This window comes from Poromitra crassiceps, assembly GCF_964638095.1.
Source record: "Poromitra crassiceps genome assembly, chromosome: 4".
Taxonomy (NCBI): domain Eukaryota; kingdom Metazoa; phylum Chordata; class Actinopteri; order Beryciformes; family Melamphaidae; genus Poromitra; species Poromitra crassiceps.
The window spans coordinates 47,827,756-47,847,454 of NC_139626.1; the positions used below are offsets into that span (position 1 = coordinate 47,827,756).

A 19,699-nucleotide genomic window follows, 5' to 3' on the forward strand; every position below is an offset into this window, starting at 1 on the left:
TGATGATACTGTATTATCCAAACAAGAGGATCTAGGAGTGCTGCGTGGGTCTGCAATCAGGACAAACAGGAAACAGGACGGGCTCGTCAGGAATGGGCTGGATCAGTGAAGAAGTTTAAGTTTGTAGATGTAGATTTATTCTTTTACAATGTATATGACAATTTGAATAACAAAGTCAACCTTAGCTGTAACACAATAATTACCAACACAAAAATAAAATAAAAATCAATGTGCTTTAACTCCCCCTGGCTAATTTCAGAAATGTCTCAAAAGGAAACAATTGATTTACCGAGGAAGCAGCAATACCAGGGGTTCAAGCCTATTGCCCCTGAAGGGGCTAGAATATCTGTCATAGGGACACATTACAGGGATTGGCCCAGTGGTATGGATGGTTAGAAAAACAGGAAATGAGGTGTTGGTTGTATCGCTGGAATTTGGTAGATTGGTATCAACTGCTGACCTCCAGGTAGCCACCTGGTCCTAAAATGGCATGCGAAGGCCTAAAAACAAACAGGGTTTGAGCCTATTGCCCCAGAAAGGGTTTGAATATCTGTCATATCTGTCATTGGGGCAAATTCAGGGATTGGCCCAGTGGTATGGATGCTTAAAAAACAGGAAGTGAGGTGTTGGTAATATCGCCAAACTTTGGTAGATTGGTGTAATTTTTTTTGTTTCTGAGTAGTGGGTGAGTTTTCTAGCCTACTGTAGGTGTAAAATTTGGTTACTGTGGGCCTTAGGTCTTTTGAGATATACACAGTTTTACGGAAGAAAAATAATAAATAATACTACTACTAATAATAATAACAATAATACTAATAATAATAATAATAGCAAATACAATAGGGGTTCCAGCCCCTTCGGCAGCAGAATTATAGGGAAAATAATGGCAGACAACTTGTAGCCTACAACTATTAAACAATTGAACAAGAGCTATTTTTAGCTGAATTGTATTGCACAAATTGTATTGTTTGCTAGCTCTTGCGGGCCACATAAAATGAGGTGCAGGGCCAGATTTGGCCCACGGGCCTTGAGTTTGACACTTTCGGACTTTTGAATGATCCCTCACTCCCTCATTCAAAATCAAGCCAGGGAAGTATGTTATGACCCGGTCTAGAAGTTTTGACCACAACATAAACTTAGATACTGACAACAATGAAAAAGTATGTGTGATTTCATTTTCACACATAAAAAGAGAAACAGGGACACTGGACTCTACTCTCACATGCTGCTAACAGAACAAGCTAACTTAAAGCCTGAGGAGTAGGCCGAAGCCAAGGCTAAAGCAGGCATTGCAAGCAACAGCTAATACAGCAAGTTGAGTCCAGCATCACAACACATGACAATATGTACCAAACAGATTAACAATATAAATAGAATAAATAGTTAGTGCAATGTGGCTAAGACAGAGCTACCAAGCTACCCCAGCTTCCCAGTTGTCTAAGCCCAAAGACACAGAGACATAATGTGTCCAAGACAGAGCTACCAAGCTACCACAGCTTCACAGTTGTCTTAAGCCCACAAATTAAAACAAAATCACAGTTTGGAGGAGCAAAGAGGAAGCATGGAGGGCCAGTGTTAGCACCACTCAGCTAACACCAATTGTCATCTTTTAAAGCACAGGAGTTATATAGGGGCCTGTCCCTGGAGTGGCCAATCCCCAGCGACGATGTCACCAGCCAATCTCCACTGGCCAGCCAATCCCCTACTGCAAACACACCAGCAGGGAATAATCAAACAGCAGAGTCCTCACTCTCCACCACACACAAGGAGCAACGATCCACCAAAAAACTGAGGTCTCACTCCACACAGAGTTACAGAAATGCACAAGGAATAAAATACTACAATTAAAGCCTATTTTACTGTGCCTATATCGAGTCTGTAATCTCTTTCTCTATTATCTGTTGGTATGGAAACCTTGGTATTCAAGGGAGGAACTCTCTCGGGAGGATCGTGAGAGCGGCATCAAAAATAGCCGGAGTAAATTTTAGTAGCCTGGACCACATTTTTAACAAACAGGTGCTTAAAAAGGCCATGTCCATTCGCATGGACGATACTCATCCTCTCTGTTCAGAGTATGTGCTGCTCCCTTCGGGCCTTCGGCTAAAGGTTCCGAGGGCTACGAGAAACAGATATAAACTGTCCTTCGTTCCTGTTTCCATAACAGCTTTAAATGCTGCTGAGAGGAGGAGATAGTGCACTCTCTCTCTCTCTCTCTCTCTCTGTCTCGCTCTCTTTTCTCTGTCTCTCGTGCAGCTTAAACGCTGCTGGGCGGAGGAGATGATGCACTCTCTCTCCTTGTCTCTCTTCTTAGGTAGGTATTGCTGCTATAAATATTCTTTATATATTTTATATTCGAGATATATCTTTATTTATTTTTTACCTACCTATTTATGTGAGCTCAAATAGTCCTGGACTCTTATTACTTTTAAGTTCATGCACGTGTCTCTTACTACTTTTAAGTACATTGTACGTGTCTTTACTACTTTTAAGTACATCGTACAGATCCTTTGAGGTGTGTTTTTATTTTGTTTTTATTTTATTTTATCCGTGTTTACTTGATCCTTTTTCTGCTGGAAAACTGCTGCCATGCTCCATGTTTGTTTTAATTTGTTCATGTTCTGTTTTTTCATGTATTCGCTATGCTTTTTATGTCTGCTGCACACAAATTGCCCTTCGGGGACAAATAATAAACTTGAATCTTGAATCTTGAATCTTAAGGCCGTAAAGTAAAGAAACCATTTCAGAGGGTTTCTAAAAAACATTCCCATCTCTTATGAGCTATACTGCTTGAACAGCTCTTTGGTTTGTATCAGCTCGTCTAAACCGGTGTCCATCTCCTCTGCCACCTTTCGGATTTTCTTAGCAAACTTTGACTCGAGGCCCTTCTTCAGCTTGGGACCGTCTTTTCCTTGGGTGAAGAAGAAGTCCATGCCGAGGGCGAAGCCCTGCATCAGCCCTGCTGCCTTGCTGTTGGCCTGTACGGCCCTGAGGCTGGCCCCGCCCACCGCGGCCAGCTCTGCCACCCTGTCCACCCGCAGTGACTCCGCCCTGGCTCCTCTCAGTGTGGACAGGTCGTGTTGCCGTAGCAGCTCCATGCCCTCGTTGACAAACGTCAGGCAGCTGTGGATGTCCGCCATGAGGGCCTGGTACTCCTGGAAGTTCTTCTCGATTTTCTTCTTGTCCTTGGTGACGTTCACCTGCAGGAGCAGACTCCATCAGTGGTGGAACCAACCCAGTTACCCGAATAAAAAGTGGGCATTTTACGTGTCTGCAAACTAGGGATACGTACAATCTCAAAGTAGATTTTAAAGGTCCCATTCCGTGCAAAAGCTGTTTTTACTTGTAAATGCATATATACTGCTGTCATCCCTCCCTGTAATGAGTGGTCACAACCTCAGAACTGCCAGAGTTAGATTTGTCCCTATCCAGCTTCCCCCTGCAGTCTCCTTCAAGCCACGCCCCTTACACTCTGTTCCCCCAGACGGGTTAATGTGATGTCACTCGGGTCCTTAAACATACTGCGCGCGGTCTCTCTCACACAAGCTACCTGCACCATTTTGTCTATAGCCACAAAATTAACACTTCTAGCTGGAGCGACGCCAGTACGTGATCCAGCAACTGCGGAGGTGCATTCGGTAAGTCTAGGCATTTTGAGATGTCCTCTTTAGCGTAGCAACCGTTAAGTTAGCGATAGCTCGTTGCGAACGTTAGTTGTGGACACAACCTAGGATGCTGGTCCACAGACGCTAATCTGATTGGCCGCTGGGAGCCTGGGGCGGGCTCTCCCTCAGCGGCCAATGGGAACTGTTAGTTCTGAATATATTATAGAAACAGACCATTCTTGGGACGCAACGAGATGAGGAAGTGACAACTCCGTCAGAACAAACGGGGTTGCTATATTTTCGACAAATTAATCCAGAATCATGTTTTATAAGTAAGAGGTTTTATAAGTTTTATAAGTAAGAGGTTACAGCTGCACGAATTGGGACCTTTAAACAAAATGTCAGCATTTTACTTTTCTGCAAACCCATATAGTAGAATTTAAATTTGAAGGGAAACAGTGGTTAATTTGAAAACCTCAACGCCTATCAGGGGCGGACTGGCCATAGGGAGATTCTGGACATGTCCAGAATGGCCGCTAGGGGGCCGGGCCACCCGATTTTTTGTTTGTTTGTTTGTTTTTGTACCTAACCAGCCGGCGCTCATACATACATATATAATATTCGGCACATTGGAAGTTTTTAATAAAAGTTCTAATAAAGTTTTTATTTTTATTTTGAGAATTTATTTTAGATTTCGAACATAAATTGTATATAAATTATAATACATTTTAATCTAATGTAATTTCACGTAACATTTATTTTTGGCTCACTGCCCTCCATCCAGATTAATTTTTGGCCCTTCATACGAAAGAATTTGGGCACATCTGATTTAGCAGCTGTGCCGGACTGTTACGCTGTTCTGCTGTTGGGATAGGCGCATGTGTGGTTCTGATATTCTGAATATAGAAGCTACAGTGCAGTATAAATAAGGTTGTACATTGATTTCCCTGCTGTGCTGCTGTGTTTGGCCATTAAATACAGGAGAGAGAGACTCCTCCGGTTCAGTCTTTGTTTTTGGATATGTGAATGTTCATAATTAAGAGTGAGAGAGAATTGACTGAATTCTGTATGCAGAATATATAAGGAGACAATATTTTTTTGATCATTGTAAAGCCACAGCATAGTAATTAATGTGATGTGTGTAGTTCTTCATAGATCTAGCCTCTTCATTTTGCTCTCAAAGTGCACCAGATTGATGCATTTTAATTTAAAATAATTTAAAATCTTCTTCCGGGGGGGGCATGCCCCCGGACCCCCCTAGGGGGGATACGGACCCCCTGCCAAATGTCCCCACCACATTCCAAATCTAACCTATGCACTTAGCCACTATTCATTTCAACTAGGTAACTGCTAACTCCTGCTTTAGGGATTATATAAGTATTGTCTTGGCTGCCTGAACATAATTGCCCTGGACCCCCTAGTGGGTTTGAGGTCCACCCTCCACAATCTCTTCAAATCCTGTGGGAAACACAGGATTCAGTGCAGTGGTGGTGTGCCTACTGACGAGGCAGGTGTCAGCACAACATCCTAAAAGTGTCTTGAAGGCATTCGGCATCATCAGATTCTCTTGATAGCACAAAAAACTGTATTAGTGTTAAAATGACTGCAAAATGCGCAAAGGCCGCGATCCTGGCAGCTGGCCTGGCACCCTTCACGCGCTTGGAAAAAGGCCTCTTCACCTGCAACTCGAGGGCTGAATTTCAGTCCCAGTCCGCCACTGATGCCCATGTTTCCTCGACGTTATGTTTAGGCAAGTAAAACAACTTTGCTTATCTTTAGGAAAGTAAAACAATCAGAAACAGCTTTATTAGCCAAGTATGTAGTGTACACATACAAGGAATTAGACTCCGGTTTGCTTTGTTCTCATAGTACTCGCATAGAAAAAAACTGGTTAAGGTTAGAATTAAGGGTTTGAGCTTAAATAACAACAACAAAACAAAAACGTTATGTAGACTTTGAACGTCGGAGGCAAAGGCTTACGCCCATTCGCCACTCTGACCACAACCCCCTTAATGTCCACCATGGTATTTCAATAGCAGACTGTCAGTATTTTCACACACGCTACACGAGGTCTAGGTATTGATATACACATATCTAGAAATGTTGATGCGCTACGTATTTTTGGTTCAGAAACGTTATCCGTGGATTGCAGAAACGTAAAGTTTTCTTCTGGGGACAAGGCTGGTGGAATAGCAGTGTTGTGCCACTAAGTACAGCAATTTGTGCATTATGTCTATTTTTTCTACCACAAGTTAGCATCAAAAAGCTGAGATTGGCACATAAAATTCAGGAATAGAAGACAACATTATGTGATGAAATTCAATTTTTGTTTGTTTTGAAAATCTATCAAACTCTTCATATGGTCAACTACCGGTAAGTTTGATTTGATTTCTCATTGCCCTTCACCTGAACTTTAAGGAATGCATTTCATCAGTTGGGGGACAACAGTTGGACCGTTGTGCTCTTGAGCAAGACATCATCATCATCAGTTGACTGCGGAGCAGGTGACCACAAGTTTCCTCCATCTCACACAAGACAATTTATCCCTATTTTGCATCTTTAACATGTACTCAGTAGGCTACAATTTAGTTTCACATCTGTCACCTTCTTGGCGATGGCCGCTGATGCTCCAGTGACGCTGCCGGCTGCAGCCACGCCCGCTCCGACTGCGGTCAGGGCCAGCGAGGCGCCCATGGTGAACGGGGCCAGAACTACGCCTGCCACCACCGCCACGCCTCCCAACGCACCCGTAGCCCCACCTGTGATGCCAGCAATCTTTGTCCCCTTGGAAACCTCAATAAGTGAATATCATCAAATTAATTGTGAACTGAACTGAATGTATCTGTTTTGACAGATAAAACAGACAAAAGGGCAAGGTTTATCAAAGGTATCAGCATGTATGTTATATTTTAGACATTTAGGTGGCAATCTTATCCAGGTCACTTATTTCAGTTGCAATAGTGGAATAAACTTAAATTCATAGATTGTTGAAGTGAATGCTTTGACAGATGTGATCTTTATGACTGAATCGACTGCACTCCACATGGCCTCTGTGTTGTCAACATTACCTTGTCTAAGTTGTCAGCGATGCTGAGCAGCTCATCAATGTGGGTCTTCAGGGTGTCGCCGTGCTGAGTCAGCAGGAGAATGTACAGCTGGATGGCATTGTAGATCCGCCGACCTTTGACTGTGATGATCCTGGATTAGATGATAAGAGCACTTCAGATTATTATAATCCAGGAGGGTTGCAGTCAGAGTCAACACCACCTAGTCGAGTCCAGTCAACTCCTAGACCAGGTGGAGTTCAAGTCAAGACATTTAGACCAGAACAAATCTAAACAATCTTATTCAGGGCCAAGACTAAAATAGGCAACAGTGTGCATGACATTCCAAATCTGACAAGGCAGCAGTGAACATGTCGTCCCTCACAAATGACGCAGGCAGCCTTTTGGCTCGTGACAAAATGCATCATCTCTCTCCAAGTTTCATCAAAACCGAAGCAGAGTTGTAGCACTTGTGGCCTTTCAAAGTTTGAAATATATTCATTATAGCGCCCCCATCAGTCCAATTACTTATTTTAAAATTCCAGAACAGCATGCCAAAATGAGCCACCCCTCAAAGTTTCAAAATTGCACAAAATGGTGTCTGACATATTATGGTCAAATTAAAAAGTTTGATCTTTAATTATAGTGCTCACATTAGGCCAATCAGACTAATCATCAGAACTAGAAATATTGCAGACTCATATCTAGGGACTCAGTGTCTTCCTCAGAAACTTCAAAACAGATTAACACCTTATTGAAGATCAACATTTTTTTCATAATAGCAATTAAAAGAAAGTTAATTAATTACTTTGTTTCTTCCTCCCCTTTAAGTCTGGGCTCCAGGCATTCCCAAGCTGAAAGTCAATAAAATCACAACTAAACACTCTAAGAACACAGAATATCAGTTCAAACACCTTCATTTAACACTGGTTTTCTCACTCACATGTCACTTTCTTCCACCAATTCATCAGGTAGTTGGCATCCTGGTGGAAGATTGAATGAGGATATTTGAGAGGTAATTCACAATGCCACAAAATCCCTATATTTATAGTCACAACGGCTTCTCATGGTTGTAAAATGATTACCAGGGTTTGAGATGTGCTGTCCCGCTGGCCTCTCACAGGAGGCTTAGACGGTGAAGAAGGCTGCATTGCACAGTACATCGATTGCTGTTGAACCACGTCGTCATTTGTCTGGATTGTGACCTGATTGAAGAAATAATAATAATAATAACAATAACAATAACAACAACAACAACAACAACAACAACAACAACAATAATAATAATAATAATAATAATAATAATAATAATACAAAGGTTTTTCTCAACACATATTCCAATTACCCATGGTGTAACTGACATTTTACCATCACTACTCTCACCGATTAGCTCATATCGATCACATTTGGAATGGAGGACAATATTATAATGATTCAAAGTGGGACTTGGCAACGTTTTGTGTTTACTTTGTTCAAAACAGAGGTTTGTATATTTTCATATTCGCTCTGTACAGGAGCAAGATCACATTTCAAGACGTGGTATGGAAGGACTGTTTTCCCTCACCCTCTGCATTGTGTGAGTGACCAGATGTGGTGCATATTTGACCCTTGGAACCAGCTTAAATGCTATTGTTGAACAATGAGGCATCAATGCCTGAAAAACCAAATAGTTCAGCCCCAACTGAAAATCCAGTCATTATCAACACTGTAGGTGAGTTGATCTAAACTCTAAAGTCTATAACATTACTCCAAAAATCTCATGCAACATAATCCAAGTGTTTTGCAGCCAGAGGATTCCGCTGTGGTGCTAAAAGTCCAATATTTCCCTCGCTGACTATGGTGTCAGTAAGGAAAACACAGACACTGTATGGACATTTGATGCTTATTTTGGAGCTGTAACAGCCATCTTTTACAGTGTAAAAGATGACTGTTGAGTTCAATAGGAGAGGGCTGAGGTGAGACTATGGGGTTTAACTTGCTGCATGTTTAATGGTCCTATAAACATCACTGGGATTTTGGCCAACCTGTAGATAATGACAGAATTTTGTTTTATGGGTGAGCTATTTTGTCGTCGGACAAAATCTACATACTATAACATCACACAGACACCTTCACTATATAAATCTACATACTATAACATCACACAGATACCTTTACTATATAAATCTACGTACTATAACATCACACAGACACCTTTACTATATAAATCTACGTACTATAACATCACACAGACACCTTTACTATATAAATCTACGTACTATAACATCACACAGATACCTTTACTATATAAATCTACGTACTATAACATCACAGATACCTTTACTATATAAATCTACGTACTATAACATCACACAGATACCTTTACTATATACGTAAGTCTACGTACTATAACATCACACAGATACCTTTACTATATAAATCTACGTACTATAACATCACAGATACCTTTACTATATAAATCTACGTACTATAACATCACACAGATACCTTTACTATATACGTAAGTCTACGTACTATAACATCACACAGATACCTTTACTATATAAATCTACATACTATAACATCACACAGATACCTTTACTATATAAATCTACGTACTATAACATCACACAGATACCTTTACCATATAAATCTACGTACTATAACATCACACAGATACCTTTACTATATAAATCTACGTACTATAACATCACACAGATACCTTTACTATATAAATCTACGTACTATAACATCACACAGATACCTTTACTATATAAATCTACGTACTATAACATCACACAGATACCTTTACTATATAAATCTACGTACTATAACATCACACAGATACCTTTACTATATAAATCTACGTACTATAACATCACACAGATACCTTTACTATATAAATCTACGTACTATAACATCACACAGACACCTTTACTATATACATCTACATACTATAACATCACACAGATACCTTTACTATATAAATCTACGTACTATAACATCACACAGATACCTTTACCATTTGGAGACTGTTGTTCTGAGTGTCACATCCTCCTGAACTTCTTCTTACTGTCCACTTATTTGGAGCCACAGGCGATGCCGAGCAGGCCGCACCTGGCTGAGTGTGAATGTAAATAATTACAATGTACATCATCAGAGCTTCAATGTCTGACCGAGGATAAAATGCTATGGTGAAAGATACAAAGGGCTACATTGCTCATTTTATTTTTTGTTAATATTATTCAGTAATATTTTGATGCAAATGAAGACAGATTTTCCCCTACCATTGGGTCTGAGTTGGTATCTGGTTTGTAGAGCAATGACTAAAAGTACAGACTGTTATTTTGTTTGATCAAGTATGCTTTACTTACTTTTTTCCACATAATGTTGAAAGTGTCTGTTAACAATGAAATGTTATAAGCTATCAACCAAAATGTAAATCCAACTTTGGGGAGAGAAAATTAATGATTGTTTAAACATACTTTGAAAAGTTGAATTGCTACCAGTATTGCTCGTTTTTTTATTACATTGTTTGGATTGCCTAATGTCCAATTTTGATTTGTATTGTAATTCTAAACTAAGTATAGTAATACACAACAGTGGCTGGAAACTACAGTACTATACCATAAAATACAAACAGACCAAATTGAAGAATACAGTAAACACTGTTTGTAGTCATATTTCTCTATATACTGTATATTGAGTTTCACTTTCCTGTAAATCATAATACAGCAACTAGCTAGCAGTAACTTACTCTAACTAATCAGGGAAATAATTTAGAGTGTGCCTTCAAATGTCCACCTCATTTGAACTCTATTTGACTTCAGCCTCTAGCGATGATGACTTAGGAACATAGATGTCTGGTTCCATGAGAGACATTAGACAACACTGCTGAGGCTGCAGTTTACTGAGTGAGTGAGCACCGACCTGTGGTGAATATGTATTCATATTGAGAGGAGTGGTAGGAGACTGGGGAGTGTGGCTCCATCTCTCACTGACTGGGGGAGGGAAGGTCCTGGGCTTGGGGACTGGTGGCTTTGGCTACAAGAACACACTGATGAGTATCATTCAACCAGGTCTTACAACAGTTTCACTTTAGTATACACAGTGTACAGTACAGCGCATCTATCAGAACTGGATCAAACAGGACATGCAAATAACTGTCTGGATCGCCTTTAAGTAGTAAGTAAAATCAGTAAGTGAGTAAAATCAGTAAATCAATGAGTAAAAATCAATTCAGTCAGCTAATTACTTAGGTCTTACCTGTGCCATTGTTGCTCCTGCTGTATCCTGGGTTGAGTGCTGATCACATAACGGAGCCTTGGAATGCCAACCGCTCTGCTCCGACTGGTTCATCGACTTCAGGATAAAGCTTACACAAGGAATGTCAGTAATGTATCTGTTCAAACCGGAATCCATGCTGTAGCCCTGTTGTATAGACAGCTGTGGAAGAAACACTGATGTGATTTACAGTGGAATTGAGACTGGTGGACAGGCATACACCTACTGATATAAAGGATATTCAGACAAGCTTATGGATATGAATGAAACTTTCATCTACAAATCTCAATTAGGGCTCTAAGTTTCATATCAAATTAGTGTGCATTTTAATAAACTCAGAGCTTCACTTTTAAACTGACAATAATATGAATGCAAACATATTTGTAGATAATTTCCCATCTGTTCAACCTCATTCCAACCTGAATGTTTAGGTTATTTTACTAACAATGTACAAATGTCAGTACCAAGTCCTCTCTAGTGATATTAAACTGATTATTTTGTGAGCCGTCTCTGCACCATGAGTGTCATTATGTAATGTATCGCTATGCTAGTTATTGATATGTCTCCATGCCACCAAGATAAGCTCATTGAAATGATTGAAATTGGTAATTAAATGTGTTTTTCTGATCTACAATTGTGGCTGAAAACCAACTGACATGGCCATGGCCTGCCCCCTGGTGGTTGACTAAAGCTATAGCGAGAACACTGGGTCCATTACCCACTGTGGGGCATCATCCATCAGCTAATAGTACAAATGGCTACATGAAGGAATGCACTGGTTAAAATGTATTCATGAATAATCCGTGACCTTTGATTTTTGTAAACATTTAGAAAAGCTTCTGAAACCTCTGAAGAAAAGACACCGCAAGAGATACACAAACATTCCTATTATAAGACAGTCAAAGTTTGTGTGTGTGTGTACGTGTGTGGACTGGAAATGAATAGGTGAGATAGACACACACACGCTGTATCCAAACATACATACATTCATACACAGGCAAACTGTTATTGTGATGGGCTACACCTGTCTCCATTTTCATTATAATGTCGACTAAATGCAGCAACGAATTGAACTTTGGCGACAAGAATTCCACCTGTCTGTCTGACTGTATTGATTATTCATCTAATAGTGAACACAGTGTTACCAACTCTTTTCCCAGCAAAGTCGCTATTGGCCGCTCCGAAAGTCGCTAGATGACGCCACGTGCTAATTTGCATATCCAATATTGCACACACACAAAAAAAGTCTCAGTGTAGCCATTGTAATCATGGACTGTATATGCAGCAATTAGCTCTCCACTGTACTCCTTTTGCACATAGGCACATTTGTATGATGCTCTGATGAAGGCACATGCCGAAACGCGTTAGCCTAGCCTGAAATAAAAAAAATGGAAACCTGAGCAAAGTCTTGCATTTTAATTTTTGGGGTGCCGCTATTTCCACTCATGGAGTGATTTTTTCCTACAAGTTTCTTCTGTAGCTGAACACCCACAGCCAAGCAGGAAATTGAGGAAGCGCACCTGTTCTACATCTCAGCACATTTGTATTCCTTTCTTATATTTGTTGTGCAATAGGGTTTGTAATTTCATTCCCTGCTCTGGCTCTACGTTTGTTGTTGTTTTTTTACTGTGAATGTTGTTGTGTTGTTTTTTGTTGTATTCTGTGTAAACCCTGCTGCAAAACTCATTTCCCCAAGTGAGACAATAAAGTAAAGCTTGACTAACAGATTGAAGCAGTGCACATCCTAAAGGTTTTCCCGTCCTTTAATATTAACACCACCTATAAAAAAATTTACCATAAAGAACTGCTGTGAAAAATCCATTTGCATTTATTCTTTTACAATGTATATGACAATATGAATAACAAAGTCAACCTGGCTGTAACACAATAATAGGGCTGGGGCGTGTGACGTATGCGCGGGTGAGGAGCGCTTGCATTGTGGTCCAGGACGACAATCGCGGCTAGGCTAGTAGCAGCCACACCAAACTCCATTCATCTGGCAACTAAATGTAAGTAAGATAAGGTCAATTGAATACCACCACCAGAACATAATTTACAAACCTTATGAATCGTTAGACGCCACTCTCCAATTCGGCATACATATTATCTCCCAAGAAGCACTTTGTGAAAGTCAAATCTCATGTTTGGAAGTGGTTCGCTCTGCTGCTGTATTACCACCCTCCACTGTGTATTTTGCAGGTAGAGCGATGTGGCAATCACCGGCGAAACATTTTATTATATATATTTGGAATGTGTGCTTCTTATTGGACTATGTGTATGCCGAATTAGAGACATGCTTACAAGTATTCATAAAATGTTCATGTTTCCATAAAAAGTCTCAACTTGTGTTTAAACCGTAAGTGGCCCACTTCAAAAGCCTCGACGCAAGACTCATTCATTCTTCATTCTGAGTCTTGAAAGAGCTCGCCGATAGGGAGTCGGAGGCTCCGCTAAACTGGCGGAAACTGTACGCTACATACACATTAGCAATCACAATAAAACAGTACCTACCTCCCGCACAATGTTAGTTTAGCATAATCAGTATTCCCAAATATTGCGTCGTTTCCAATACCGAGCCCTTATTCAAATGCCAGGCGGACAGCGGGATCTAACTAGGTCACACATATTGGGACATGAATGACATTACTGAAGATGGATCAAATGACTATTTTCGATGCATCTCTTGCGCAATTCTATGGCCGGCGAAGTTGTAATATATCGTCATGTCATGCTGTCTTTGGGGCATTTATCAATTTAATTATTTCTGTTTTTTTTATCGTTTTTTTTGTCCTGCTATTTTACATTAAAGTAAATGGCGAGTGGCACTAGTGTAAAGGAGTCCGTCATATTTACCCACAATGCCTTGCATTGCTCGCCCAGACGTGATGTAGTTGCCCCAGCTCTATTACGACGGGGAAAAAATCAAAAATCAATGTGTCTGAACTCCCCCTGGCTAATTTCAGAAATGTCTCGAAAGGAAATAATTGATTTACTGAGATAAGTGGAGTCACATACACAACTAAGGCTTGTCCAGGTGGCTTTGTGTTGACTGCACATTGTAGATACGTATACACAGCTGTGGTTTTGAGGAAATCTAAATATATTTGAACTATTAAAGCAGCTACGAGCAACTTTTTCGATTGTTATTAAACAGTATAAATTTAATATCAATGCATCACATCTTACCTCTAATAGTCGACGAGACCAAAGCCGTGTGTATCTGAGATTGCTCCCTTAGGTGATTATTAAGTCTATAGTCTGTCTAAACTCGCGTCAACAGGGGGCTCTCTAGAGCGACCGGACCGGGTAACCCGGAAGTGAAACGCGGAAGTGAAACCAGGAAGTGAAACGCAGCTGCCTTCTTACGCCGTTTGCGCTGCCTAGCAACATAACATAAACAATGTGAACGCCACGCATACTCGCGGGAACATCTCTCGTTATATTCTAACAGGTTTTTTGGAAGTTATTTTGTGGTTATGGCCGAAGTGGCTGCTGCAAACCGTTTCATTTCACTTCCTGATCTGCCCTGGCTACAGACACACTAACACTGGCCGATTCACTCGGGCTTCAAGCGAGACTAATCTGCGTTGGTATCGTCGACTATTAGAGGTAAGATGTGATGCATTGATATTAAATTTATACTGTTTAATAACAATCGAAAAAGTTGCTCGTAGCTGCTTTAACTGATGAACTTCAAGCAGCCCTTTCCCCCAAATGGACATAGAACATTTTAGAACAAAACTCTTGATATGGAAAGTCCTTTAGGACCCAATGCCTGCAGCCAATCGTGTACCTCGATTTTATGAATGAGAGTGCATTATTGGTAGGTAGGTAGGAAGTCACTGTGTGGGTGTTACAGCTTATACAATATGTCCACCTGAAACCTTCTCCTTTGAATGTTGAGCCATGTTAAGCAGATCAGCAAAACTTTGGGAACCTAAAACCAAAACAACTGCTCTCTCACCGCTCAGAGCCTGGTCCAGAGTAGGAACGCACTTTGTCGATTCAGATCTACAAAGCACGGCACCATTTCCATTGAGTCTGCAGTGTCTTTGTATTTGGGTGCGCTTTATTTCTTATCCGCCACGGTCCGGCCGAAGTATTCCTCCTGGAACCTCTGGAACTCCTCCTCTGTGAACAGGGACTGGGTCTCCGCGGCCTTCTTGGTGGGACGCTCCACATGGTTTCTGGACTGTCTCCCTGTATTCTGGTTCAGGATCTGAAGTGAGACATAGATAGAGTATAGTCTAACTCTAGCACAGGGGTTCCCAAACTTTTCAGACCAAGTACCACTAAGTATGCACCAAACCAAATTTCCAAGGTACCACTTCCACTGCGGATACACCTTTTGTTGTTGTTGTTGCTGATTTAACCATGCAACAGCATCAGAAAGGCTAAATAACAACATAAGGCTAGTGGTTCAACATTCACGCAGTCACACAGTCTCTCACGCACGCACGCACACACACACACACACACACACACACACACACACACACACACACACACACACCTGCCAACATTAGGCAGACAATTTAGCCTAACTTTGGAGGATTATTTAACCACCTTCACACCATGACATGGTTGGTACCAATCGATGCCTTAGGATGGTCTTATATATCCCAGAAACTTCACTCTGGCTTTAAAACTGAGCCCGATAAACAGCCTTTGAAAGCAAACCAATCCTACACCTCAGGGTTACTGTGTATAATGTAAAAACTGTTGTCTGTAAAATAAAATAAAATAAAAATGCAATGCTCTGGCAGACCACCAGCGGAGCCCCACAGTTTGGGAACCAATGCTCTAGCACAAACTCACATGCACATGGTCAGGACAACACAGACACAATAGAATGAGGGGAAAATGTAGGGAAACATTGAGTCAATGTTGGGTGTCAAAACAGCACTGACAGTAGCGGTGAAAGGCGAGAGGATGGCAGCCTTCCTTACCTTCATGGTGTCAGCCTGTGGGGTTTTGTAGCCTGATTCCATGAAGTACTTGAGGTTTGCACTCATGTGGCTCTTCTTCTGCTTCTTCCTGAACTCCTCTGTCATTAACACCAAAGAAGGTGATGAGTTCAGAGAAAATCTGAGCAGGAGTAAATCCCACCCTCACCTAGGGCTGGGCGATATACTGTATATCGTTTTCACGATAGAAAATGTATTTCGTCTCATATGATGCTCTATCGTTTATATCGTTGTGTTGCAAATCACACTCTTTACAGCAATATTGTCCGTCATTTGGATGACGCTGTGCTTTCTTCATTCTGTTTTCTTTTTTACTCACGTCCACACACACGCACCAGACTCTGTGTCAACAAGCCCCTTGCATCCCTTTATAAGTGGCACAAATCAGCCGGTGAGTAGGCTAAAGAGCAGGGAGATGTTACCTCCACTCCGTCCGCCTAGTCTACCCAGGCATTTGCGCTGTGTTAAGTCCGCGTTTGATCAATATTTGCGTGTGTCCTCCTAACGTCAAACCTGGCAAAACGTCTCCTCCCATCCTCTCATCATCCCAAGAAAATCCATTGAGGAACCGAACAAGGAACAGAACGTCTATCTTTAGCTTTTAGCTTTCCCTGGGTTTAAGAGTTGTGTTGGATAACGGTGAAATCCCCGAGTGGAGTACTTTTGTAGAGTGAACTGAACTGGTAACATGGAAATCCCGAAGCGGAGGGTTTTTGTTCCTTTATAAACGAACTGAGAAAACTGGACTGAACTATAGGCTAAATAACTTTTATTTTACCCGTTTTGCTCTAATGTAATCTTTGAAAATCCAACTGGTGGTGTGGTTCAGTTTGTGTTTCATTCTACTGCCCTGCAAATAATTATTATTATTTGTGTTGTAAATAATAGCCATGCTTATCTGTATTCTGAATGCATGTATCCTTGGTGAGGTTTGACAACATTTTAACCGGTTTAACTGCTACATAAATAAATGGCCATGTGGTTATTTTATCTAAACTATACATTTAATTTAGAGAAAATATGCTATATCAGTCTCGGTTTCCAGACGTTTGGTGAGCGGCGCCAACAGCGCCACCTAACCACCAAACGTCTGGGAATTTACTGTTCCAAATCTGGTTCAGAGCCCGGCGAGAACGGCCGGCAGCAGACACGCCTACATTTATTATTCGAATTTTATTTGGTAGCGGCAATGCAATGTTTCATAGTTCCAATATAGAGCAAGACACTGATGTGCTGCAAAGAGAGTTTATACCTGTTGTTTATTTTACAATAATTTTTCCTATCCGGAAGTGGTCCGCTTGCGACTGTGAAGCGCTGTGAGGTCATCAGCAGGCTTTTGATTTGATTTGATTTGAATTTATTTGATGGTCAAAAAAATCAAGATTACATGTGCTGGACAGAGTACAGACATGAGACATTGAAATAAAATAAACATCAAGGATGAGCACAATAAAGTCAAGAACTTATTTCCATTGTGGTCCTTGGTCTTAAACAAAAAAGCAGCAATACAATCATAAAAGAAATAAAACAATAAGATAAAAACAAACAGTTAATACAACAGTATCAAAAACATATTTTAAAACCTAATCTTGGATTTTATCTGAAAGCCATGATTTGACCTTTTTCTTGAAAACACCACGACTGTTTATATCTTTTATCTGGAGGGGCAACATGTTCCAGTTTGAAGCCCCAGCGAATTTAAAGGAGCATTTCCCCATGTTTGTTCTAAAACCAGGTAGCCGCAGATCTGCAGTGCTGGCTCTAGTGTTGTGGGAGTGTGTATCTCCACATCTCTGGAAGTGACTGCTAAGATAATCTGGGGCCCTGTTGTTTAAGATGTTGTGGACCATGTTAAGTTGCAACTGGACAAACCTAGCATGCACAGGGAGCCATCCCAGCTTCAAGAATAAACTTTTGCCCACATGGACTCTAGGGGCTAAACCCAGGGTAAGCCTTATTAGTCTATTCTGGGCTCTGTAACGTTAGCCTCGGGAGTCGGGCTTATCGCTGGGGGAAATACCTCTAGCCGCCGGGGCCGGATGAAACACGTCCTATTAACAGGTTATGTTTGTTTCTAAGTGATTAATATGTTGCTCCGCAAATGCGGCAATGTTTTGCGAGACACCGGTTACTATTTAAATAGTATATATTTGGATATGAGATTTTGGTCATATGGCCCAGCCCTACCCCCACCCCGCGCGCGTGAGTCCTTCAAGGGCGAATGACTATGAAAACAAATAACGCTGATAGAGATCGTGACCCACAACGTGTGTTCAATCCAACTAGCTTGCAGAAAACTGAGCGAATGACGGATAACATTAGATTAGTGTGAGCTGTGCTGTTTTGCTAAGGAGAGATTCAGCAGCATATGTAATGGAGCGACTTCATGGAAACAGCTGAGTTTAATTCACAGTATAGACTTGTAATTTTACTCACATTGGGTTGAAAACAGGAAATAATGTGAAGTGTATTCTGTCCTAACATTTTAAGCTCCATATATGTGTGTGTGTGTGTGTGTGTGTGTGGGTGTGTGTGTGTGTGTGTGTAATTTGTTTTATCAGTTATTATGACAACAGAAATACAATAAATTATAATATTGAACTATCGCCCACCCATAACTTTATGAATTATATTTAAGTTGTTAAGATGACCAGCAGACTGACCCACGGCAGACTTGACCCTCTTGTCTTTGGCGGTGGTTTTGCTCTTGCCAGGGCCGAGGCGTCCCTGCAGCCGCCTGACCTGCCTGCTGACTCCCTGCCGCTGGCTGCTCACCAGCTCCATCACGCTGCCACTACTGGGCGTCTGCTGCTGCTTCTTAGCATGGCTCTTAACCTTAGTGACATCTGAGAGGGAGGGAGAGGGAGGGAGGAAGAGAGAGAGAGAGAGAGACTTATTCTGTTAAGGCACTGAGAACAAGAACTCAGTTTATTCATGTATGAATAGAGTATAAAGATAAACAAATGACAGTAAAAAGGAAACATTACAAGATGACGTTAATAGTTATATAATATGAATGTTCACAAACAGTGGGGGACAATGGTGTTGGTTCTTGAATTGTCTGTTGGAAACAGGTCTAAATTACTATGACATCAACTAAATAACGTTATAGAGGCATTCAAAAATAAGGTGGATAGAGACAACAATGGCAAAAAAAAAGTCTGATTATCTGTGTAGGCCTACTGTAGTAACGTTAATAGCGAACTGCTTCAGCATTTTTGAGCAATTAAGGGGAACAAATACAATATAGGCTAACTTATATCAAATACAATATAGGCGAACTTATATTTATAAGTTAAAATCACCACAAATTAACCTAGCTACTCTGAGACCGCAACAGCGGTGTGCGCAGTATTGGAGAATATCCAGTATTGCTACTATTATGTTTGCCAACTGTTGGCTAGCCAAGTGAGGCTACTAAAACTGACCTTTAATATCGTCGCTTAGCAACTCCAGCCCTCTTCTTATCATTGACGCCGACATACTGCTTTAATATGAAGATTTTAGTTACTAATTACATCGATATGAGTCTGTCTCTGTACTTGTTTCAGAGAAATGCACAGCAATGTCAGCAAACATGTGAGTCCATCAACATCCGGTGAGCTGCGCTGTCAGTGTGCACCGGTGAAAGCAACCGGGTGGAAAACACTGCTGTAGCAGGCTCACAGTTCCGACCTGGCATCTTCTACCAACTACCTTTGACCCAAACAGCCTACTACTAGTCTTCTTCTACTACTACTAGGCCTACTACTACTACTACTAGGGTGACCAGATGTCCCGCATTGTGCGGGACTGCACAGCATTTTCAAGATTTTTCAAGCGT

General features: G+C 41.0%; 1 protein-coding gene across 1 annotated transcript; it reads right to left on the reverse strand.

Annotated features, from left to right (window-relative positions):
• Nucleotides 1-12,714: 12,714 nt before the first annotated feature.
• rps19bp1 (ribosomal protein S19 binding protein 1) lies at nucleotides 12,715-19,460 on the reverse strand. The gene is made up of 4 exons (XM_083635213.1): nucleotides 19,305-19,460; nucleotides 18,540-18,722; nucleotides 15,859-15,956; nucleotides 12,715-15,128 (listed from the first exon to the last, which is right to left on the reverse strand). The coding sequence occupies exons 1-4, from the start codon at nucleotides 19,357-19,359 to the stop codon at nucleotides 14,979-14,981; spliced, it is 486 nt and encodes a 161-aa protein (XP_083491339.1). The 5' UTR covers nucleotides 19,360-19,460; the 3' UTR covers nucleotides 12,715-14,978.
• Between the last annotated feature and the right edge of the window lie 239 nt (nucleotides 19,461-19,699).

Coding starts and splice junctions, on each gene's coding strand:
- rps19bp1 (XM_083635213.1), bottom strand. CDS start 19,359: ATGTCGGCGTCAATGATAAGAAGAGGGCTGGAGTTGCTAAGCGACGAT. Junction 18,723..19,304: donor GCTAAGCGACGATATTAAAG/GTCAGTTTTAGT, acceptor CCTCCCTCTCAG/ATGTCACTAAGGTTAAGAGC. Junction 15,957..18,539: donor GAGGGTCAAGTCTGCCGTGG/GTCAGTCTGCTG, acceptor TGTTAATGACAG/AGGAGTTCAGGAAGAAGCAG.